The sequence below is a fragment of the Micropterus salmoides genome, unplaced genomic scaffold (assembly GCF_014851395.1).
Source record: "Micropterus salmoides isolate LMB-PRFRI ecotype aquatic unplaced genomic scaffold, ASM1485139v1 Ms_hic_scaffold_1, whole genome shotgun sequence".
In the NCBI taxonomy this organism is placed as follows: domain Eukaryota; kingdom Metazoa; phylum Chordata; class Actinopteri; order Centrarchiformes; family Centrarchidae; genus Micropterus; species Micropterus salmoides.
In genome coordinates, this window is record NW_024040040.1 from 8,173,611 (window position 1) to 8,199,667 (window position 26,057).

At 40.8% G+C, this 26,057-nt stretch overlaps 1 protein-coding gene and 1 pseudogene across 1 annotated transcript; one reads left to right on the forward strand and one right to left on the reverse strand.

Moving 5' to 3' along the window:
• Positions 1-198: 198 nt before the first annotated feature.
• On the forward strand, positions 199-8,657 carry LOC119901027 (annotated as a pseudogene).
• A 2,633-nt stretch (positions 8,658-11,290) lies between these two features.
• LOC119915678 (protein FAM117B-like) lies at positions 11,291-25,623 on the reverse strand. The gene is made up of 9 exons (XM_038735343.1): positions 25,486-25,623; positions 23,639-23,783; positions 20,714-20,946; positions 18,205-18,288; positions 17,907-18,017; positions 16,114-16,257; positions 15,705-15,912; positions 15,455-15,575; positions 11,291-14,722 (listed from the first exon to the last, which is right to left on the reverse strand). Exons 1-9 carry the CDS (start codon positions 25,621-25,623, stop codon positions 14,497-14,499), a joined length of 1,410 nt encoding a protein of 469 aa, XP_038591271.1. The 3' UTR covers positions 11,291-14,496.
• Positions 25,624-26,057: the final 434 nt, after the last annotated feature.

Consider the following 26,057-nt stretch of genomic DNA (forward strand, 5'->3'; position numbering starts at 1 on the left):
TGTTGTCCACCAGATGGAAGTAGCCGGCCGACTGCCAGACAGAAAGCAAGAGACAGAAAAATATGTTGTTTACAGTTAGAGGTTGGAGTGCAGCGTCACTGAAGCAGAGGGACAGACATCATGCCGCAGAAATCTCAACACTGCATATTGCTTTAAAACAGTTTTGTTTTGAGGATGAAACTGTCATAGTAACACGTTTTCTGTGTGAAGTATTTTAATGGGGCTTGTTTGTCTCTGCAGTTTTTCCGCTCGGTTCAGTCCACGTGCACGGAGCTGCTGAAGGTGATCGAGAAGTACCAGCACAGGATCACACGTGAGTGACAGTCAAGCTAGCACATTTCACCAGACCTATTACATGATATCTCTGCACTGACAACAAGAGGTGTTCATTTCAGACCTGTTTGTTCAGCAGCTGCTTTGGTTTATAATATATTTACTCTTCATTACATTTCACTTTGTTACTGGGTGGAAGTGAGCTTTGAACAATTTACCCTCTCTCTGTAACACGAGAGAACATTAACTACAAACAAGATTTAATATGCCATACAATAAACACTTCACTGAGTCTCTCGCTGTCCCTCAGGTTATGGCACAAGGACACATACTTGGCGGCAAGGTTTGCCCTATGTCCTTTTCCTAGGATTAAGATTATTATTCTCTGTTCAACATGTATTAAACCTCAAATTCAGCGGTTACTGTCTTTTATGTACAGATTTAACTGTGGATGAGGTTCTGTCATAATTTTTGTAAGAGACCAAAATAAGGAAATGACTATCAGCACAAACTGAAAAGAGAAGATGTGGAAACTGAAAAAACAGAAGATCAGAATTGTGGCATTTCAGCCACAAGAGATTAATATATAAGGATGTAGATAAAGATCCTTTACTTTAAACCAGTGGGGCACAAGCTGTTTGGTCTGATGTGCTACCTTTAGCCACATCATCTTTCATGCTTTAAATGTGTTGTCATGTCATGAGTAAAACTGGATATTACACAAGACACATAATACAGTTTATTATACAAAAGTGGGACTTTTCTTTTTTTTATCCAAGACAAAGACATATTGGAATTTTTCTTTTCATTTTTTCAGTAGGCAATTACCACTTTTTCACTATTTATCCATTACTTTTGTCTCTCTGTTTCCACGACTCTGCTTTCTAAATAGTTGTCACAAACTGTCAATCGCAGCACACGGTTAATTTATTTATTTTGTGGGTGCGTGTATTAGTTTATTTTCTTGTTTTCTAATTTAAACATCACTCAAAACATGACTGAACAGAGCACATCAGCGGTCACGAAAGTTAAGGACTTTAAAGATGAAATTAAATGAACACAATAAAAACATCAAAGAAACATGATGTTTTTGAGACATCCCCTCTCTTAACCTTAAGAAGCGTTTCCCAAAAGCATCATATGAGGCTAAGATAGTTGGTGAGAGGGATTTTACGATCATCTTGGCCTTCATTTGAAACGGCGCCTGGTATCCTTACCACCACATTCATGGTATGAGGAATGAACTGTGAAACTACATCACTCACTCACTCACTCACTAGTCTCAAAAGTGAATTGCTTATTTATTTTCCATGTTCTCCTTCATGTATACTTAAATCTTGAGCCCTTTCACCTAGGCTTGTCTCAGGAGGAGAATGAGCTCGGCCTGTTCCTACGCTTCCAAGCTGAACACGATCGCACAAAGGCTGGCAACATGATGGACGCCACCAGCAAGGCCCTGTGCACCTCCGCCAAGCAGAGGTCAGCGGCAGAAAATAATGAGACCGATGCTTATGCGTTGAAGGGATGACTGTGCAGTGCATGCTTTTTTAATTTTGAGAAATATTAAGATGTTCTGATTTTATTTCCCAAAATCCTCCTACTGCAACGTTGCTTTTTCCACAGGATGGCACTTTGCCCGCCACTGCACCGCTTGTACCAGGAGGTGGAGACGTTCAGGCGGCGCGCCATCACCGACACTCTACTGACAGTCAGTCGTATGGAGAAGGCCCGCACAGAGTACAGAGGAGCTCTGCTCTGGATGAAAGACGTCTCCCAAGAGCTGGACCCAGACACCTACAAACAGCTGGAAAAGTTCCGCAAGGTAGGAGGACGCTTGTTTTGCGTGTGTCAAGGGATCAAGTATGTGTGTTTTTCATTGTCTCTGTTGTTAGGTCCAAGCCCAGGTCAGAGGGACAAAGAGCCAGTTTGAGAAGCTGAAGAACGATGTGTGTCAGAAGGTTGACATGCTGGGAGCGAGCCGCTGCAACATGCTCCCCACTCCCTCTGTACCTACCAGGTATGTTTGTCTCTATACCAAATATTAATAAATATTGTGTCTCTATTAGCCAATGTTAATGCACATGATGTAGCATGTACCTTGATCTGTCTACCTGCTTGTTTGTCTATCCGGTCTGTGTCATTTCTTTAACATTTCTTTTGTTCCTGTCACGGCAGACCACTCTGTTGCAGTTCTGGGAGAAGACGGCCCACGCCATGTCGGGAATCCACGAGGCCTTCCAAGGACATGTACCATACCAGTTCACCACACTGAAGGTACCAAAGTCAAGCTTTGTAATTTGTTTTGCAGCTGGATAAAACAGTAAGAACACACAGATATCAAATGGAGAAGTAAAACACAGTACATAAGTGCACTCTAGGTTTTAGTACAACTAAGTTAAAGGCAATATTTGCCACCGTGGTCGGGTGGTGGTGATATTACCTTTTACTATTGGAGTAAGAAATAAAATAGTCGAGTGTTTGTACCTGTTCGTTTTGGCTAGTTGGTCTTGGAAACAGGGTCTGAAACTCTAGGTGAATGGGGATGGATTCTGTTTTCTTTAACAACTGTTTGTTATATAAATCAGACAGACTTTTCAGTTGAGTACCTGTGAGACTGCTCTGTCAGTTTAAGAGAAACAAATGGTCAATCCCAGGCGGAAAGCAACAACAAGAGGTCCAACTTCTTTCACCTGTTTTATCTATTAATACATGTGCCTTAATATTACATTTAACTGTATACTTCCCTCCTACAGGACCTGCGAGACCCGCTGGAGCAAATAACAGACACACAGGAACAAGAAGATAAGAAGGAGAAGGCTCTACAGAGCAACACAGACAGGTGAAAGAAGAAAATTGTTTTAGGTTACCTGAAAAATCTTCTATCAATAATGAATCAAATGTGGCCTGATGTGTGTTCACATACACAAAAAGTCTATCATACTATCTGGCTCTGTTTTCATGCCACTACTCTCGGCTCTCTGCCCTGTCATCATTAACACACACACACACACACATTTTCACCTCGCTTTCTGCTCTGTCCTTTGTTTGTATGTTTGCATACAACCACCTCAGCTATGTCTTCATCAAACATGAGGCCAATGTCATGCCCGTGTTTACTCACAAGTAAGTGTGTGTATGTGTGGTAGTTCTTGGCTTTAGAATAGTCAACCTGACACTGCAGTTTTTTAACAGCAGCTCCAAATAAAGTAGAGGCTCCTGCATCGCTAAAAATAGCAAAACTGTGTCTCACCAGCTAGATAAGGCACTTTTTCATTTTTTTCCGCTCCTCCCTCCCTCCTTCCTCAGTCTGGTGTCCTTGGATGAGGACAAGCCATCAGGAAGTGCCTCTGACACAGGTATGTGCTGCCCCCTGTAGGCTGAAACATAGTTTTTCAGGGATTAACAGACAGGAAAAGATGCATAAAAGCAAGCTAGCAAAGCACTTTCAAGAAATGGTTTTCCTCAAAATGAAACTTTCTGTCTGTTCACATCAATGTTACTTGTTCATTCATTGCAATTTGTGTGAAACACAAATCAAGTTGGGCTTGATTGGGCATATCAAACTTCACCAAGCAGCATTATAATTGAGCAGCATAATTAAAAGAGCATTTAGTAGAGTGAGGTAAGACTACTTTCACGGCTTTATTTAGAAACATACACTGAAATCAAGTTAAAAGTTTATTTTCTGCTGTCAGGCAAAAATTTAATTGATGTGTCTCCTTGTGTGTTTAGCCATTTATGTAGAATATAAATACACTTAATTACACTAAGGGTGTCAGTGCTTGTGGTATTTGGGCTGTATATTAGCTTTAATGTCAGTGTTACTCTACTGTTTTTGATGTGCCCTCCTCTCCAGACCCCGCCCACAGCAGTGATGGACAGAGGCAGACCAGTGACAGCGGTGAGTTTTTCTGTGTGTGAACCCCTACAGAGACTATTGTTGTTTTTTTTTCTATAGCCAAGACTTGTGTGTACAGTACAGATGTGTGCATTGGACTTGCTGTTGCTGACTGTGGACCGGACGCCTGTTGGCTTTATAATCCTTTGCTCTCAGTGCACCAAAACACAACCATACCCACTCGAACCCTGCACAGCCTCAGAGGACTGTCAGCGTGCTCTGATGACGACCTGATGCTCATGGCCGGTGATCGGCCACAGTCACCGCTCCCAGCCTCGACAAACATCCCTCTCCAGCCTCAGCTCCTGCCTCCTCTTCAGGGTGGCGACCCGAATGTGTCCTGGGGCTTTGGAAGCCTCCAGTCCAACCTCTCACAGCTGCCTGCCACGGGTAAACTGGCTGGCTGTCTCCTCTTTCTTCTACCTGTGATTTATCTCTAACTGCCTTCTCCACTTTCCCATCTTTGCTTGAATGTGGCACAAATCCACCTCTCCTGGAGTTCAACTCTGCTTCCTTTTGCACATTGGATCTGGATTCAGTCTGCCTGGCTGTTGCAATGTAGTTATGTAGGATGAACAGTCAAACATCAGCTTCTCTTTTGTGATATTCTGGGCCTTTACGTACCATTTACCATGCTATTAGGGCAGCTGGATGTAAAACCCATTGCATAAAGGAATAGTTCAACATTTTCTGTCTGTACAGTAATTGTTTGTAATCAAGGACTGGACAAACATCCCTGAAGGAGTGTCCTCTTGATTAACTATGTGAATATGTATATGGTGTGTGGAAATTAGGAACTTTTGCACATTTAATCCAATTTATATGTAATTGCAGAAAGAGGCTATTTTGCTGGAAGAGTTAAGTAAATCCATTTTTTAAAGTCGCTTAAACATTTCGTTTCCCCTGTAATTGTGTACAATGTGTAGCACCCAGGTTATTTCTGACCATGGGAAAACCATCAGTTCTGTGTTATTTGTTTGAAGGCATAACAGGCAGGTTGAAGGACAACTGTCCTTTTGAGAAGATCAACACATTTATACAGAGAAAAGAAAACTTGCTGTCAAAGCCAAGTGTTCTTCCTCTAGACTTTCATCAGAGCAAATGTTTAGCTAAGGGGAAATCCCACAGCTTAAAATCACCTGTGCATTTGTCATGCAAGTATATGCGGGAAATACAGTTCCTATGGTCCAAATATACAGGCCACTACAAATACAATATATTACAAAGGGAAGATAAGTCAATATAGAATAAGCCGTAAAATAACAAACATAATTATTATCCTATGTATGTTGTGAGTGGAGCCCAAGTGACATAAATATTTCTTCTCCAGTTAAACTTTGCCAGTTTTGACAGACAAATGACAAAAGACTGGCACTATATTGACAATGAATTTGAGAGCAAAATAGGCTTCATGATATGTAGGATTTAACTGATTTCCCTGTCAGAAAAAGTAGGCCCATCATGTACTTAAGATGTCATTCTGAATAACTCTTGTTAACCAGAATCTTGATGGCCTCCAGTATCAGAACAATTGTTTCTTTATTCTTCTGTAATGAAATTCACTCCCCTCACGGCAGGTGAAGCACAGGTGGAAGTAACAATGCTAACAACGGCTCCGATCCTGCAATTGCTGCAGTGCTTTGCAGCTGTTGATGTCATTAGTTGCACCTGAGTCTCACAGGTCTGCTGTGAAAAAGGGTTTATTCTTTAACTTTAATGCCACTGCACATTTTCCACCAGTCTAGAGGCTGGGAGCTTAAAGAGCCTTCTTCCCGACAAATGCCTTCCATAAAATTTCAGCAAAATTTAAAAGGTAGTCTAAGTTACAAAGTCATATTGCTGTGTGATCAGATGAAAAGACATGTCACTTTTCTCTTCCAACACATTTCAGACAGACACAAAATTGTGTTCTTTATGTGCAATTTAAAAGTAGCTTTCCGATATGGAGAATACAGGATGTTCTTAATAGACAAGTCTTAACTTTAGCGAGTTGTAACCCTCAGTAGCAAGTTGCGGGTTTAAATTTGTAATTTCATCCCTCTTTTTTCCTTTTGGCTTTGTAACTATCTGCATCTCTGCTTAGATCCTCGTCTGCCTCTAACTGGTGCGGAGGCACATCTGGCCCTTTCAGAATCAACTGTGAGGTATTTGCTTCAGGTCTTATAAAGCCACCCTCCTGTCTTTCTCTCTTCCCTCTAGATGGGTGTCTGCTCTCAGATGGTTCACCCCACCCGGCTGAGACGGGACTGGAGGAGGAAGATGGCGAACGGGGCGACATGGCTTTCCTCAAAGACCTTCTCAGCCCGGGCCCGGGGGCCAGCGACGAGTTCAGCAGAGAGTGGCAGGATGCTTTCGGGCTTTTTGACCCTCCCAGCGTCCCTCCATCGAGCACAGGGGCAGCAAGTAGTGGCCCAGCGGCACGTCCACCCTCAAACCCGCCCAGCCCCACAGGCTTCCTGCCCTCCCAGCTGCTGGATCACAGTCTGAGCTCTACAGGTGAGCCACACTGCTCTATGCTGGAGGGAGGCGCTCACTGTAGCACACTGACTGATCACTCTTTGTAATATAGAAACATTATAATAAATAACAGGGTCTTTCTTTACTCATCTTGACATGCTTTGTCTTTTAGGCTGGTCAACCCCACCCATGTTCCAAGCTCCGCCCCTGCAGCCTCCTCCTGGTCAGAACCAGTCAGCTCAGCTGGCTCCAAGTTCTGCAGCTCATGGTAACTTTTTTCTTAATCTGCGTTCTTGTCTGTACTTGTGTTTTTTGCAAAAATGCCCATTAATCCCCTTGTCCCTCACTATCTATGTTCAGTGTGAAGGGATTATCCCAGGAAATTGTTAACTGAAATGGTAAACCAATCTCTTCTCATGATCAGTTTTAGTTAAGTCTATATAAATTGTGTTGGTGGAGGTGGTCGTAGTACCAGGCTATAAAACACTGTGGTAAACTTGTTGTGTACATTATCCCTGGAATATTTCCCAGCCCCAGCTTTGTTGTGTGGTAATTTGATTAAATCCAAATGAATGTAGGTCTTAAAAATAGATTTTGACACAACAAGACCATGTTAAATCCCATGTTAGCCGATACTGTGCTTGAGTTGTACATATTCCCAGAGAAAGTCACAATTATTCTAATTACCACAAACCAGTTGCCATGTAATAAATAAACAGCGGGCTGTATGGGGGGCCCCTGGGGCCCACTTAGTAATCCAACTCCACATTTAGCCAGATATGGTCCTAAAGTGATTGATAATTATCACAATAAATGTCAAATCATTACTTCTTTCAAATTTTAAAGGCTGATTTTTGCTCCTGAGTGAAAGTTGAAGAAACCATGAACAAACACTTGATGCCAAACATTGGATCACTTCACAAATCTGAGGCAGAACATTCAAAACAATTATGATGAAATCTTTTTTCAGTCCCTTTCTCCATCTAAATAAATATCTTAATTGACACATTAAGTGCTAATTTGTTGATGATTCAAATGAATTAAACATTTATTGAAACATTGGTTTTATTGTTATTGAAGAAAATTATATTGTGATAATTATCATTGTTTTATTGCCCAGTCCTAATTTGAGAGCAGTACTATTACAATATACTGTAATACAGTTATACTGTTATATTGTTGCTGTTATAACTTATATTTTAAGGACAATATTGATATTTGGGACTCAGATAACATTATGTTTTGTCTTGTTAAATGGCAACCAAGATGCATTTAACAGTGTAAAAACAACCTTTTCAGTGCTCTTTGGTGGACAAACCATACTATAAACTACAAACTATTCACTGTCACTTACTGGGATTGAACAAGCCATTGTTAATGTCATTAGTGACTTTCTTACTATGAAAAATCAAAATGTCTTTATGTCTGTTAGGATAAGAGGTCAGTGTGGTTAAATGCTCTGAGAAAGCTAGTTATGTGGACACACTTTTACATAAATCTAAACTTTCTTGTGGGTGTGTATGCAGCAACTCCAAGTGGATCCAAAGACATGTCTGCCTGGTTCAACCTGTTCGCAGACCTGGACCCCCTCTCCAACCCCGACGCCATCGGACGCTCCGCAGACGAGCTGCTCAACGCCTAAAGGTGTGTGTGAAGAAGAACACACATTAACAGTGAAAAACACACCTTGATGCACACACGTGCGCCTGTATTTCTGTTAGCAGGAGAGGTGTCTACATATCCACACATGCAAACACACTCATTGTGTTACACTGGTTATGTTATTTTACACTTTCAGTCCAGATAACGGTTAAACGCTCTCCTCAGCTGCAACTTTATAAATGACTGTTAACACTACACGTGAAGCCACTGAATCGTATGCACACAGCAGACCTCATGGGGTTTGTGTTACCTTTCGCTATTAGTTGTTCCAGCTTCTGTTAAGCGGAGAGAATGTTTGAGTTACGGGTTTATTTTGGACGCCGTCGCATGTTTTTCCCTGTGTGCTGTTCATGTTTGCGTTGTTTGGGTGTGTCAGTTTGCTGTGTGTACACATCACAAGGGACCCAGGGTGTAAAATAAATTGAGTGCTTAGTGTCTATTTACTACTTAATGTTGTTTTATACATTGTAGCACATGATTTTCACTTGGACTGAACAATTAATAGAAATCTTCAAATCGCAGGAGGCGCAATCTTTGTTAAAGGTCTAAATATCATGTTCTACAGACTTACTTATTTGTTTGCTACAGGTCCCTTCAAAAATTGCACCATAATCATTTAAACATGTTTTCCAATGAAAATGACAATAATGATGTAAAAATTATAATTTTCTTCAGTATCGCAAATCATATCGCAGTTGCAATATCAGTCAAAATAATTGAGTCATACATCCCAGTTGTCACATATGAATGGAGAGAGAGAGAGAGAGAGTGTGTGTGTGTGTATATATATATATATATGTTGGACATAGTGTTGTATGTATGAGATAAGACTGAGTCACTGAGCCTGTATTTGCACACACAAACAGCAGCAGCAGTTGTCTGTATCAAAAAGCAAGATTAGTGGGTTATCCAGCTATCTTTGGACTTTACACAGGTTTTCTGGTTTCACAATGCTGACTCACTTTTAGCTGGAGTGGTGGATCGCCATGTTAACCTATGCTGGACAACTAATCTTGGCCGTTTCCTAAAAGCCTCATAAACTGGAGCGGGTTTAGTAAAGAGGAATGGATTAAAAACAGCTTGATTTGTGGCCACTGAGTTCACTGGAGAAATATTAATCGTTCATAGAGAATCCTGTCATGCACATAAGTACTGAGTTCAGATAAAAGTAATAAGGAACAACAGAGATTTTAGTTCTACAGCTCAGGATAACATTTTGAGTGTTAAATCTTTTTAGACTCAACGAGGAAATCATTGTAATTAATTTGTTATGTCAGTTTTTATTATAAAACATGGTAAAAGCTCTTTTGGGCTGTACTTGAGCTAAATGTTAACATCAGTTATCAACTAACTCTCTAAATGTAGCATGTTGGCATGCTGACATTTGCTAATAACCACTAAACACGAAGAACAGTTATCACATTTCATCCTGAGATGAACGTCTGAACCACATGTCATGGTGGATCCATGCATTGTTGAAATATTTGAGTCTGGACCAAAGTGGGCGAGTTTTTCGCTTGGACCATGGGCATCTTTCCGCTCTGCTTTGGCAGCAGGAAAAGCCCTTACACACCAAAATGTCACTATGCAAAGTAAATGGATTATCTTGGGATAATAATGCTTTTATTATTTAGAATTTATTCCTAAAGTATCTTATCTAGATGTGTGATTTTATTACCTGCGGGTATCACCACCTAATCTCATGTCATTTAAGTGCTGCACTCATTGTTCTGATGTTCATTGCAATTAAGAACTTCACCTCTGGAATGTGCTTGTAGCTTGATAGTGAAAACCCAGGGTTAATAGAGGCAACTGGTGAACAGCTTCAGGATACCAGTTATCCAGGATCGCTGACATTTGGCTCGGTGAAGCCGGGTAACCCAAGCTTACTTGCTTTGTGATGCGGACCAAACTCTGGATCTTTTAAGACTCCACCAGTTTGATAAATGTGACTCTCTTGTTGATTGAAATTCTCCGTTTTCTGTTAGTCTCAGTCTAATGGTCTAAAAGTGAACTGTGAACCGTCTCTGGAGAGGACTGATGGTGTCGTTTTGACTGAACTGGAGTTCACAGGCCCAGTGGGGAAATATATTTTGTTAAAACTTCATGTTTATCCTCTCACCTTCAGCCCAGATTCTACTCGCTCTGAATTTAGTGTGGGTAAATATAGAATGCGTTTGAAATCCTCCTCAGTCCAGTCTGTCGTTTGAATTTCACAATTACAAGTCCAAGGCCAAGAAAAACTTTTATTTTGAAGTTTTAAAGTAGGACACATGAATTTGCTTATTTTTGGGCGGGTGGGTTATTAAAAATCTGCAAATAATGGCACCTAAGCTGCATAAAAATGTATTTATTTTCAGATGATATCGCTGTTTGCAAAATCAAATGTTTTTGTTGTGCTGTACACTGAAAAATATAACACTGTATAATACTGTCTATTTTTAGCTCTGTGTTGTGTATTTTGAGAATTCACAGATTTTGGAAATATATTATTGTTTTATGGGGAAATAATCAACACTGGAAAACTGTTACCATGTCGTAAAATGTATTTCTAACTTAATCTGCTGTGGATTTAATTTCCACTGAACTACCAAGACTGACATTTTTGAATGTTTACATGTTGGTTTAGTGAACAGCTGCAAACGAGGATGTAGAGTTTCTAAAAATGTACGTTCTGGATAACACACCTGAGTTGTTGACGTGCACCAACTGAAACCAAATCCTCAGTTATGACACTTGTGTGCCTGTGTAAGTGGCACAAATGTGATCAGAGTGCATCATGGGAGGAAGTCATCATGTCTGAAGAAAAACACTTTTTATAAAAACTGCACATTAGTATCTCTGCTATTTGTTTTTTTCTACTACACAGCATGTCATTTTATTTTTTCTTCTTGTTTCTAATGTGACACATGGAAGGAACTCTTATCCTCCTTTCCAAGCGGAGTGGTCACAAGGGGAAACTACATCATGTATTATACTGTTTACTCTTGATTTACACACTTAAAAAAAAAAAAAAGAATGTATTTCTCAAGTCAATCACAAATGCTTTATTTAATTCAACTATGCCTTTTTATTTCACTCAAGGGGTTTAACAGATGAAAACTTGGCAGTTCTGTTTCCAATAAACTGGACAAGCAAACAAAGAATCCTTGTCGAGTATTTCTTACGTTGAGCCTCATCCAAAAATGCTGTTTATTCATATCCACTTTGAAGAAGAAGAAAAAACAAAGATTGGTATCTGAAATAAATCTGTATTTCCACATGTATGAATCTGCTCTTTCAGACTACTTCTCTTTGTAAACAGATGTCTAAAAAAAAAAAACAACGACCAAGAACATGTCGCTTGTAGGTGTGATTGTTTTTCAGCAAGTGGATATCTCATTTTGGATCAGAACTCATCTAATTTCATTGAAGAAACATTACTCGTGCCAAATCAGGTGACATCCACACTTCTCTCTCTACTTCTACTCTGCTACAGGTTTACATCAGTCAGGATTTCCACTGTGTGAGGCTACATAAATAGCAGCTGTTGGTTTGCTCTCTTAATAGTAGTGTAGACTTGTTAGTGTGCGCTGAGAAGTTAGTATATCTCTTGTTATTTTTTTTTTTGTGTGTCCTATTCACTACAACCTGAGATGGACGATGCAATCTATTCTTGATTTAAAATTCTCTGCAGACCCAATTATACTCCCGATAAATAAATACATTATTATTCACAATAATGAGACGTGTAGTAATTCACAGTACTCAGCGGAGAAAATGCAGGAGGAGGCAGGGGGGAGGGATATAGGGTACAATTGTTGACTCATTCATTTACATATCTTTGTCAGCCGATAATACAAACACAGTGTGCCTCTATATTTACATATCCAGTACATTCCTATCCCACCGTAGCAGGCACAGTCAAGTAGTAATGACATATACAGGAAGAGGGGCCCGGGCACGGAGAGGTCTTCAACCAACAAACTACGACAGCTCCTCATCAGACATCCACATGTGTCGTTAGTTTTAATCAGGTGGTGTTTAAAGTGTGTTTCGTTAATATTTATGTTTAATTTTGAGCTTAGTTCAAAGGAGAACTTTCATATATTGTCATAACCTGCAGTAATTCATTATTTTGACCACTGAGGGGCAGTGGAAACAACATGTAGACACAGCACTGGTCAAGTTTGCCTTCAAATGTAGCGCTTTTAAAATATTAAATGAATAAAAACATGTATTTAAATGAAGTACAAATTAATGCCTGTTTCCATCCACAACTGTTGTGTGAATATTAGGGGTTGGTTCAAGGACACAGACTGCCTGCCAGCTGTGGCTGGACGTGAGAGTGAACTAAAACCAAAAGTTGTGTGCTGTAAAACCAAAACAAAGAAGCTGAAAAGCTCCGTAGAGCTAAGGGGAGCTGCAGTCCAGTGATTGCATGTAGTCATTTCATTAATTAATGCAGCTTTAGAGTTAGATAAAAATACTTTGATTTGAAACCAGAGTTTCGGGGTCTTTAAGGTTTGCACTTAAGCAATGTGGACTGATGTGGAGACTTAATTGTAATTGTTATGTTAGACTTTCAGTGCTGAAAACAGTAGGTTGGTTGCAGCTGTATTGTAGAAATCCATCTGCCCTCATGGTCCGCAGTGTAGTTGTTGCAGCTACTCCTTTACTGTAATTTAATTTAATAATTAAATATTAATGTATTTTATTGCTGTTTTGCCTTAAAGAATTTGTTTGATTAAACTGTTAATATTATTATTTTAGTTAATTTAAAAAAAATAATTAGTAGGTAGTGGGCAGCTTGGGCAGGTGAATCTACATACAGGGGTAGTCACATTTAGCACAGGTAGGGACTGGAAAAGATTCATGGTTTTTTACCAAGGCAAGAGAGGCTGTAGACACCATTTGTTTGTTTGCTCGCTTGAAATGGAAATAAACCACATAAACGCTATGCTTGCCTGGACAATGGACTTCTTTTTCCCTGCTTAAGAGTCATTCCGTAGGTGTCTCAGTGGCCATTTGATTTTGAGAATGTTTGATCTTTATTTTAATTTTTTTGTCTGATTTATATTTTGCCACTACAGTAGTATTTGTGTTCACCAACCTCTCCATGCTCAGGGCCCTACAAGCCAGAGGGAGCCTGTCGCCGTGAGGACGAGGGCCTTTTGGACACATTTCACAACAACACTAGCTGAGAAAGACTCAAGGAAATCAGCATGACAAGTGACAGTGAGGGAAAGAAAATGGAGAGAAAGAGGTGGAAAAGGTAGGAACAGAGCGGTTGGGGCAGTTGTGATGGCGGTGGAGTAAAAAGGGACAATTGGAGCAAAGGCTGGCGCTTGGGAAAGGAGGGGCAAGCAGACACAGGTGGAACACGCTGCACACATCATAGCCCTGGCCTGTGTTTCCCATAGATACACACCGCCCGGCAGGGGACCAGTTCACTGCTACCAGTTAGTGTAACAAAGGCATCGGCCTGTACTGGTTTACAGTCAGCTTTAAATGTAAATGGCTGACAGAAGTACAAAACAGATGTCTGGATTTAGTTCACAATTAATATACCACCTGCCTTTCTGCGTGTATCTATGGCCATCATAGTGCAAACATCACGTGTGTCATGCTAAAGAAACAAACATGATCAGAGCACTACGCTGGTTTAGCGAAACTGAGCGGTCTAAGATATCAGGCACATTTTTAACTTCTCCTTGTCGCGACCGTTCAAGTTTTGCTACGATAAATCTGGCAGCACCAAAATTAGCCTCCGTGGTCAAACTCTTGGTCGCCTTTTTTTTTTTTTGTAATGGAAGGCATATTTCATATAAAGAGAAATAACTACAGATAGAAAAAGAGATATGTCCGTGGAAAGGCGCCATGGTATAATACGATGAAATAAAAGAGTCTGTCCTTTTTCGCCCTTTTCCTCCCACATAACAGGAACGTAACCAGCACTAAAGGTAGAAGAAAGCGATGAAATGTTGGCCGCAAACCCTGGCACAGGGCTGCAGGACTCTCGTTGTAGTCGTCTGAGGAGGAGAGGCAGTGGGAAGCGCTTTTTCAACAAGATAAGGACATCAGAGAGAGCTTAGCTGGCATGCTGAAGGCATTTTTTTTTTTGGAGCAGAAGGGTTGTTTCCTAGTTTCACATGTTTTCTGATTTAGTTGGGGAGGAGGGGGTTTCCTTCGTGGGGGCTGTGGCGACTTGAAGCCCTCGTGGGGTGTCAGAAGCTCTCAGGCTCTTCCAGGAGGCAGGGCTGGGTGGACAGAGGCACGAGGGACGGGGACAGGCTTCGGAGGCCCACCCCGGGGCGAAAGTTGAGGTCTGGGGCGGGGAGTAAGGGCTTTAGGATACTGACGAGGCAGAAGGCAGAGCCGCTGTTAGGGATGAAGTTGACCTTGTTGCGGTCGGGACACAGGAAGGGAGGAATCTCCTGCAGAGGTTTGGGCCTGCAAACACACATGCACAATGAACGTTTTAATACCGTTCGTAGCGGCTACATCACCTTTACAGGAAAAGGTGTGCTGAAAATATGTTTACCTTGTTAATGGCACTGTTACGACAGAATGTAGCCTTCACAAAATATACAAAATAGTCTTACAAGATAGGGCTGGCGATTTTAGACAACAAATTCCATGAATAGACCAAAACCTATAATATGTTAGTTCGTCTACCTTGTCTGTGTCTCTCAGGCAACATCCACACTATTTCATTTTCCTTTAAAAACGCAGACCTTTTGCTACGTTTGCACCTGCTGTTCAGACTAGAATGGTGACTCTAAAGACCTAAATCGGAGAAGTTTGAAAATCACTTTAAAACTCCGGGGTAGCGTATTAGTGCTACCTAACCTGTGAAAACGCTGGTGTTTTCATTAGTAGTGTGGATGTAGCCTCAGTCCCAAGCCCATTGGTTCCTACGCAAGATGAAAATCTTGAACACCACCTCACAAATATATACAGTTACATAACGTAACATTTCATTTAAAAAAAAGGCTAAGTGATTTCATCAAACGTTAGCAAATGTTAACATGAGGAAATAGTGCATCTGTTGGGGACTATTTTCAGTGGCGGATTAATCTACATTTTGTGCTCTAGTGAGTTTTTGGGGCAGCAGGATGGTGTATGTGGTACTGAGTCAAAATGTGTGTTTGTTCAGATAGTATTGGGGAGTTTTCTACTCACATGAACTCCTCGAATACTTTGACCTTCTCACAGCCCTCTGGAGGTTCTCTCTTGAACATGTAGCTGTTGTTTGGTCTGGGAGAGGCAGCGTATTTAGGCAGAGGGGAGTAAGGGCCCAGCTCTGAGGACAAGCAGAGAGAGGACACTGGAGGTCAGAGGTCAGGGTCAGAAACACGACTCACTCAGAGAGACTCTGGAGGGCCATGTGTGCAATATGCATATGGTACAACATGTGACGTGTGTTGGCCACCTTTGTCTTCATAGGGGCTGCCTCCACCTGTGTCGTTGAGGACGGTGAGGTAGGAGGGCGAGATGGAGTCGGGACGGCTACTGCAGTTGCTGTGGTTACCACTCAGGCCGCCCCCTGAGGGAGTCTGTGTGTCGATGCTGCGGGTGCTGCTGCTGCGCTGTGGGGGGACGGGTGGGGGTGCACGGTGCCCATCTGGGACATCCTGTGGCTGTCGTACAAACACACACACACACAAATGAGGTCACAATAACAACGCTGTACCGGGGGGCTTAATCCCTGGCAAGTGGTGGTGTGTGAACCCTTGAAAAACCTTGAATGTTAATTAATACAGTGAACAACAAAACATTTTTAAGAGAAGGACAAAACGTTTTCAAAAACCCCCTAACCCCAATCTCTTAGCGGAACTCACAACGATGGTCTCGTCCTTTTCAGGGGTGTCTTGGATGGTAATGCGCTCGATCTCCTGGTTGAGGCCCTCCACGCTGTTGCGGAAACGAGGGGCCGATGACTTGGATATAGGGATGGGTATCAGAATGGTCTTGGGCATAGGTGACTGCGAAACACACACAAGACACGAACACGCAAGGCTGCAGTTAACATCTTTCATTTGGCAGCAGTGAGCAGGAAGCTGCTGCCACAGATATCAGATATATAAATATATGCTTCATATTTCTCAAGAAAAATTATAGCTGCGCTTGTAATACCAACAGTATCCATAAATCATGAATATTGAAACAAGTCTCGGCGACTTGGAATCATTAACTCAACACTGCACTTCTTAGTACAGGGTACGATGTACTACGACAGATAACAGCTCCATTACTTGATTTTTTTCCCTCCCACACAATGACAGAAACATTTCTATGTAGGTACAGGCAGCTTAACGCACGCACATTTCAAAAGCAGATCACAGAGTTGCATGGAAAAATGTTCTCCGTAGTCGTCGACTTCTTATTTGTATCACCACCATATCTAAATGTGGCTTCATGTTTACTTTGTATAAGAAATCACAAGAGGCAATGTGTCCCCCAAAGGGTGCAACCAGGCTCTACAGTATGACAATCTCTTACTTGGAAAGTAGTATGAGAAAATGTTGCTGTCTCATCTTGAAACTTCATCATGAATTGATTCATGGATTTGATTTGTCCCTTGTGTTATAAGAACGAAATGGGAACTTAGTATGTACTTAATGTAATGTGGGATTGAGTCTTTACAGTCCAGAGTCACACAAGTCATCTGCTGAAATATTGCTTTACTTTAATTTACTAAATGGATTCTGTCACTATTGGATATTACTTCTCTGCAACTCTATTGCGTAACATTTATTTACACAACCCAGAGTGCTAAATAGTGTTTGGGAGTGTTGATTGATTGCTTTTGTCTTGTTTGTTTGTTTTCTTGCCGCCACCAATTGCGATTTTTTTGGGGCAGCTTTGCACATGGACAGAAATGGTACTTGGTATGTTTATGTGAGAATACTTTATGTTCAGTAAAATGTTTTTATACAAGAACTGCTGATGTAGTGTCTCTGAACCTATGGGTACTTTTTTTTTTTCCTTCTGTAACGAAAAACAAATAAAAAAATCGATCACGGTTTGACAAGCAACAAGTGATGTTTCCTGTCCTGTCTTCTTCAATCAGCTGGCACATTTTAGAAAGGGGACGGAGACTCTTCACTTTTGTCACTTTGGGCAGGCAGGCGTGTTCCTGCTGGCTAATGGCTCTTTGTATCAGCTAACAAACTTGTCAAAAGGATTGTGAGAAAAGTTGCATGATAGCTCAGCCAATCGCTCTTTCTCTTTGTCTCATAGGGAGGCCCAGACAGCTGGACAGCTGCACTCCAGCAGACTCCACAGGGAGCGTATGACTGGCCCTGCCGCTGTCACTGACACAGAGCATCATGACAGGATACTGTGTGTAAGTGTGTGTGTGTGTGTGTGTGTGTGTGTGTGTGAGCATCTGCAGAATCAGAAGAACCCAAATTAACTGACTTTTCATAGCCCAGAGGTCGTTAAAAAGCCCACGTCACATTTCAAATTACCAGGAGACACACCAGAGCCTAACAGGGACACGAGGAAAAGTGGGACGTCCTCAAAACTCTCCAGATCAGGCAGCCAACCTAGTTCCTCTCAGAGACGGAGCCACTTGGCAGACACACACACAAACGCACACTCCCTGAAGCACACTGTTTCTATTGATCACCTGCGACTGGATGATGGTGTGGCTGCCATTGAACGGGGACTTGCGGTCTTTATCCCGTCGATGGCGGCTGCTGCGTTTGCTGCGCTGAAGCTGCTGACGCAATTTGGCAATCTGGAGAATTTCACAGACACAGAGACACTGTAATGCAGACATATAGATACAGACACATCTTGTTAATGGTGGTGCGTTGAGCGAAAGCTACTGCACAGTGTTCAGAAACAGCATTTCCTTCCAACACAATAGGCCTTTTTTTTTCTCTTTTATTTATTCTGGCTCCAAAATCAGGTGAGAAACGGACCTCCTTGAGCTGGTCGGTGCTCCCACAGGAGGCCGAGCGTTTGTGAGAGCCCCTCCTCCTCTCATCTGCCCAGGCCCTGGGGGTCTGAGACACACACACACTGGTTAGAGCTAAATATTAAACATACAAGCACAAAACAACCAAATCAGGAGACACATGGGAGGGAAAAAGTAACAAGAAAACCAGACCTATATTAAATAATCGATAAATAATACAAATAATCCATAGTTTTTGTTTAGAGTCCTGCATGGGTAGGGGGCTTACTTAATGATATAAAGCAACATAAACATCCTAAAACTCAAATGTGTCTCATTCAACATGCTTATATTTTTGAGTGTAAAGTAAATGAATGAAGTCTAGTGAAAAAAAATCATTGTTGTTCGGGTCATAGGACTTAAATTGTGCTTGTAACTTGACTCTTTATATTCCCATGTTCTTAAAACAAACAAAACAACCTTTTGCATCAACTTGTTTTACGTATTTTTCTTCGTTCTAATACAGCAACCTTGCTTCATCTTTCTTGTTTCAAGACATACACACTCATTTGTAGAAAGATCTTTTAGAATGGGTTAAAGTGAATGATTTCTATTGGAAAGGATTGAAGACTCAAAAGCCCTGATGCTGAAACTCTATGTGCAGTGAAACAAAGAGGGGCATATTCTTAAGGTTGTGCTAAAAGGCTAGTGTGCAATAAAGAATAAGAATTAGAAAAATAAATACAAATTTTTATCATACAAGTGCTAAAATGCTCAAGTATATATTGGGCTGGTGTGTGAGGGAGCTCTGCAATTTTTCCAGTATATAAAATTTTATAATGGGAAGATCACAGTTGCAATACACTTGTGTTCACACACAAGTACAAATATGTAAATGTAATTAATAGAAATTCTAACTGTGTGTGTGTGTGTGTGTGTATAAACTGCTCACATTCTGTCCACACTTAGGCCATAATCTTTGACGAGGAGTCACAAGAGGACATTGCGTCATCTTAACTGGTCACAAGTCAAAAAGAATTGCAAGAATAAGAAAGATGGTGCTATTTTCTGGGATTGTGTCTACGAACAAGTGCTGTCACCAGCACCAAACTGACCATAATAATACAGTTAAGAATGTCATTAAAAGTACAGTATTATGGGTTTTATACAACACCACCAATGTGTGTGCTGAAGTGAGGTGTAAAAACAGAACAGAAACATCTGTTTGACTGCTGAGATGACCTGCTGTTGAAGAAATATCTACCAGCTACTGTTTGACCTGAGTCTGGTTCAAAGTCAGTCTGCAAGTGATAGTCAGAGGCAGCACAGCACGATGATGCAACTGTCTGCAATCTCTGTAAACCTCTTTGCATTGATTGCCTCGTAAACACATATATACACATACATACATCTCGCAAGCATTCATCAGAACACACACATGTTGAGCATTTCTGGATCTTTCAAAGGCATTTGATGTGGCAAAGCATGACATTTTAGTATCTACATTGCAAAAATGTAGATTGTAATGTAAATGTAGACAGCATTTGTATGATCTAAAAACTATATTTCCAACAGAGCACAATTTGTTAGGATGCTGGGTTGCCATTCACACAAAGCACTATTACAACGTGGTGTGCCCCTATTCCTTATTAAATTTACCAAATGTGTCCAACATTTGTATCCGATGTTTGCAGCTTACACAACTCAACAACTCACTTGATTAAAGTAGTTAAGTGTTGGTCTAGTCAAATCATTATTTCTTTTAAGTTTAAAGGCTGATTTTGATTTGCTCCTGAGTGAAAGTTGAAGAAACCAGATGTTTAATTGTGGTTTTAAACTTTTCTTTATGGAATGGCATTCCTATCAGCCTCAGTTGTACTTTGTGTTTAGTTCTATTGGCAAATGTTAGCATGCAAACATGCTAAACTGAAATAAACATCCTTAACATCAGCATGTAGTATTGTCATTAGGATTTAGTTTAAAGCACCTCTGTGCCTGAATACAGCCTCACAGAGCTGCGGGCATAGCTTTAAACTGTAGTGTTGTTCAATATTTAGTGACAATTTGTTTGCTTACAGTGCATATATATCATCATATATGTTTATAATGTTTGGTTGTGCTCTAAAAACCCTTTGTTGTATTGCTAATTTATGATATTAACATTGTCCAAATACGTACAAGACCCGAGGGAAACCAGACAGCTATCTAAATTTCCCAAACATCTCACTAGCAGAGGCTAATTTTCAATCAGATACAGGGGTCCTAGCTTATTGAACTCTTTGTCCTATTTGATTAAAATGACCAAATGTACAAACATTTAATCTCTTCTTCATAACCTTGTTTGGTTTTTTGTTATGTGACAACTTATTCTCAACAGTCTAAATTCATTAAAGATTATTTAGGTACAGGAAATCAATAAGACATTTTGGATTTTTTCCCTCTCAATGTCCATTTTTGAACACAAAACTCAAACTAATGCACCATCCACTGAAACACCACCACACACACAGATATAAACCCCCCACAGCACTCACCTGCGTCGCTTTGTCCCTCATGTAGGAAACGTGTTGGTGCTGGCTGTCGTCCTGAGGCCAGGGACCTGTCAGGTGAGAGCCAGCGAAGGCGCCCTGTGAGGGCCACAGCTGGACGCGATACCGAGAGGCCGAGAGGAGAATGAGGAGCAGAGCGCTTGGAGGGAGAGGAGGGCGGACGCCGGAGGATGTAGACCACACAAAGATTTGTGGGAGGTTAAGGCCACTGATGCAGTCTGAGCAGGAGAGAGAGAGAGCGGAGTCAAGAGGTCTGCCTTGAGATGTAAACAAGGTATTTGTCAACACATGGTAAACACATCAACAAATCAACAGCTGGCCTGCAGGATAAGCTGCTGGCTGTCTTGCCCTGTCCATCTAGGTTTGTGAGTGTGTCTGCATTTGTGTTACCAGATTAATGTTAATCCGTCCCGTGCTGGGCTGAGCGGATATGCCCTCCCTCTTAGTCTCACAGAACCCCCTGGTTAATGGCATTAAAACAGCTTAAAGAAGGTGCTGGTTTCTGCCCCGCTGACCCTGATTCAGAGCTGCAGCCGCATGTTTTGCGTGGGTGCCGGCACCCACGGGTAGCAGGAAGCATAAGCAAATTCTGATTTTCTAATTTAAGATTCCAGTTTTTGCATTAGATAACAAACTGCAAGGTAAAATGCCAAACATTCCCCCTGTGTGTGTCTGTGTGATAGTAAACACAATTGCATCTTTGGGCTTTAGGAAAGTAAATTTTATAAACCACACAGTTAATTGATGAATCTTGAAAACAATCGGTCTCGTAGTAGATATAAATAATAATAAAATGATTGTTAGTTGCAGTGCTAGTTTACTATATACAGCAAAATTACTTGTATTTGGGTGGTAAGGGGTAGTTTCTTTTATGAAAACTGTGGTGCAAAGAACGCGTTAGTTTTGCATTGCATTCAGTGTGATCATGCTTTTTAGCCTAACAACATCCCCATTATATAAAACATTTTAGGAAATAAATAAATTGTTGATGACAAAAAATATGAAAGAACTATGAGGATTTTTTTTGCTTACAGCAAACTACCATAACTTTTACTGCGTCCACTCTGGCTACAAAAAACAAGTAGAGGGTAAGGATAAATGCTAAAATACAGTGTATGAGTAACACAAGCAGAGAATCATAAAGTCAGCAAACTGATTCATTAACGTCAGCCAACATTAGCCATAACGTAAGCTACAAAACCAAGTGAGGCTGAAGCAGCAAAACTCCTGAGTATATTTAACTGAGCAAGGTCGTGTTTTATTGCTTAAGGATTCAGTTTTTCTTTTGTTTGTAGGAAACATTTTGTCTTTCAAATATTACAAAGTGTCACTTTAATCTATTTAATACATCTTTGGACATCTATCGTGTCTCCATGTACAATGTAAATCACGATAAGGATTTTGTTAGATATTGTGCTAAATTGTGTTAAATAATCAAATTGATGCCCACTGCAATCAATTGCACTGGAACTGTGATCTATTTAAAGTATTCAAGGCTTTTCTGTAATGCTGTTTAAACAACAGAACAACAATGCTGCATTAATGAAACTCTGCATGCACAAACACACAACAGAATTTGACAGATTTTAATAGATGCGAAGCAGCTTGCAGGAGAAATAATGAATTTTATCCTACTAACAACATTCTGTACATGCAGCATGTATCCAAACACACGGCATCGACCGGCAGGGCTGGTCCTGGAGCTAAATTTGGCAAGGGCCTTGACCAGCGCACATCGCTGTTGCTAGGGAACGGAGCGACTGATCTTCACACAGCAGCGCTTGTGTGTGTGTGTGTGTGTGTGTGTGTGTGTGTGTGTGTGTGTGTGTGTGTGAACAGGGGTCTGAGCATCAGCAGTCTACTAGCAAATTGCTCAGCCTTCTTTATTTTGACTGCTGCTTTTCCTGTCTCAGTCTGCTCACACACATCAGCAACCCACTGCGTTGTACTGTGTAGGCTGACAGCAGTAGTAACAATGGTAGTGGCATTACTAGTACTACTCCGCCTGCTGTTATATTTATGTGTGTATAAGTGTCAATCCACGCAAGGAGCTACACTGAAGTCCCTTTAACCCAGATAAACACAAGACAGACTTAATTGAGCTAAGAGCAAAAGTGGGGGCAACCAGCTTGCACAGAAAGTAATATACACATGATGTAAATGCGCTTTTTACACCAGTAATTGTTTAGTTTATTTTAAAATATCAATACTATAATAATAATTTCCCACAGCCCAAATTGATGCCTTCAGTTAGCTTATTTTATCCAGTTCAATTCAATGTGAAGATGCATATGTAAGGAAAGGAAGGTCAGCTGCTTGAGTGAGGTAGTATGTCTGTACTGGAGCAGTATCAGGACAGTGCAAATGGCCTTTATTATATTACTCTATACACTATATATTCAAATAGACTGAGAAGAAAACCAGAAAAAAACACATTTGAGATATCAGAGCCAGTGATTTTTTTGTGTGCTTTTTTTGCTTTAAGAAATTACTTAAATGTCAATTAATCGTTTCATGTCTGGTTTACACAATTTACCTTAGCTGCCATGTCTGTGCATTTTGAATGGAATGAAATAAAATTAATGCCATCTAAAATAGATTAAATGTATCTTGCGAATTGCTGGGTTTTAAACTAAAATAAAAGGCTAAAGCAGATCAAATTTTGGGGGACTAGGAATACTTAATTGCCCATTCAGTTTAACAAATGCTATACTATACCCTGCACGTCAAATCTCCGTGCGATCGCATGTGCAATGTAGGCCAATTTTATTTACAGGGAAACATGCATGCAGCCCCTCCCCACCACACACATACCATCACCATCATCATAATAATAATACACGCCATGCTGGTGTTAGACCTCAATCCGGCTCATAATTTTGAGGCTGAATGTGTGAACATGAAACTCACCTGCAGAAATATGATCTAGGTCCGCTGCATGCAAAGGGGCATGCAGCTCTTCTTCAGCACCCCCGGCCCCTGTTGATGTTGCTCGCTGCTCGAAGATGCTAAAGCAGCGGTGGAGACAGGCAGGGCTGCAGGACGAGGGTGCAGGCTACAAGTGAGGGGAGCCCTCTTAGATATAAAGAAGCAGACATAGAAAAGATAGTAACGGTCTTCGTGGGCACCGTAGTGATACAGTAGGTGTCAAAATGGGCGTTGCTGTATTCGCACCCTGCCTCCTCCTCCTAGTCGTCGTCGTGGATGAATGTTTTTCTCTACCCGGGTGATGCGGCACGACGGCTGCAGCTGCAGCTACCGAAACGCTTTGTGGTCGAAGAAGAAAAAAACACGAGTATAAAAAAGAGGAAGATGCGTTGTGCTCGGAAAATAACAACAGAAGGACAGGAAATACAGAAGGAATAGAAACAAGGAGGTGGTGATGCTGGGATAGCCTCGGTTGACAAGACGGGAGAGGGGACCAAGTGTGAAGCAAGCCGGGATAGACAATATAACTTCCGGGTGTCATTTTCAAAGTAAAATATTTACTCTGTCGCGTCGTGCAAGGGACTGTGGTTAAGAAGAGCTTTTTAAAATATGGCCCCCCAAGCTCCAAGTTTACTGTGAGTCCACTTACTTCCAGAGGTGGGACCAACTCAGTGTTTTACAAGTCACAAATGAGTCTCAGGCTTAGAACTCAAGTCCCGAGTCCAGACCGGTTGAGACAGTCAAGTCCGAGTCTTGAAGAGGGACCCTGTGTTGTTATGTAGTTGTAAGATGAGAAGTCTCAAGTCAAGACCTTTTTACATATAGTCTATGGTCAAGACCAACAAGTCCAAAGTCGAGTCCAAAGTCCTAAACTTTGACTTTCAAGTCCTGAACAAGTCATAATGTGCTCTTTTGCCAAATACCATTTCATATTATTGGGTCCTTGGCGTGAAAAGGTTTGAGCACCACTGTGCTATATTATCTGATCTTAAAGCCCTGTCTTGAAGAGGGCTAAGAAGAATATTTAAATTTTGTATCTGATCACCGCGCGTCAAATCTGGGGCCAGGAGGTTGTAGCACAAGCAAAACTATAGGCTACACATTGCATAGTAATCGAGAGGAAAAGGTTGAAGGGGTACCCCCACCTTAAAGCTGCTGATTATTTTCTCCACTAATCGACTGACTGATTGTAAAAATTCCGAAAATAGCAAAAAATGCCATCACAATTACCCAAAGTGCCACCTTCATAATGTTTGTTTTGTCCGACCAGCAGTCCAAACCTCAACACTATTAACACAACATTCAAATAAATTAAAATAATTAAAAGGACAAGCAGTAAATCTTCACATTGGTGAAGCTTTAATATGAAAAATGTCTTAAACAATCAAAACAGTTGCAAATTCATTCAATAGCCAACCCACTAATTGTTTCAGCTGTACTTGTATATGCTGGTCGACAGTTTAATTCATGACAAAACATCAAATTGTATACTCTTCATGTGTTTTGTATGTGAAAGGTTTAATTTGTAAAGTAACTACTAAAGCTGTTGGATACATGTAGGGAAGTTAAAAGTACAATATCCTCCTTTCAGATATAGTGGAGTAGAAGTAGAAAGTGGCATAAAAAGAAAATACTCAAGTATAGGTACCTTAAATTTGTACTTAAGTAAATGTACCTACTTACTGTCCACCACTGTTCACATAAATCTGTAAAATCCTGCTTTGAGTATCACTAACAATCACCTAAGGTCACACTAAAGCACTCCTAATATTTTATTATGAAAGCAAGTCGGTCAATTTCCGGTGCAGTCCCGGTTACGTCTGGCCAACTTGACGCAGCCGAGGACGAGCTTTGACGTAGCGTACCAACGCCGAGCTGCTCGTGCTGATGCTGCAGTTGCTAGGGCGCGTGGAGCAGACAGACGGCGGAGAAGTAAACAAGTGCAGGAGAAGAAATGTCTCCCTCATGTGCCCAAGGTAGGAAACCTAAAGTTAGTGAATACTTGTTACATGTGAAGGGGTTACAGACTGTACTGTAATTTATTATATGGTCCCCAAAAAATGTTTCCTGGTATTAATAACATTTCAGCTTACATATTTTCAATGGCATACACAGAATGAAAATATATGCATTATTATTATTATTAATGTACACCCGAGAGATAATATAATAATTTTTACATAATTAATAATTGTTCCTTGGCAGAATGTTACTGCATGTAAAAAAGCAAGAATTTTCAATGTAAGTTTTTTTTTTTCCCCATTTTATTGTTTTATATGTGACTTTCTGCTTTGGCAACATGTTACTAAAACTAAACTAAAACAAACCCAATAAAGCCCAAAAGGCAATACATAGCTATTAGTGAGAGTTTTGTCTAAGGAATAGTGCGACTCAAGTTCAG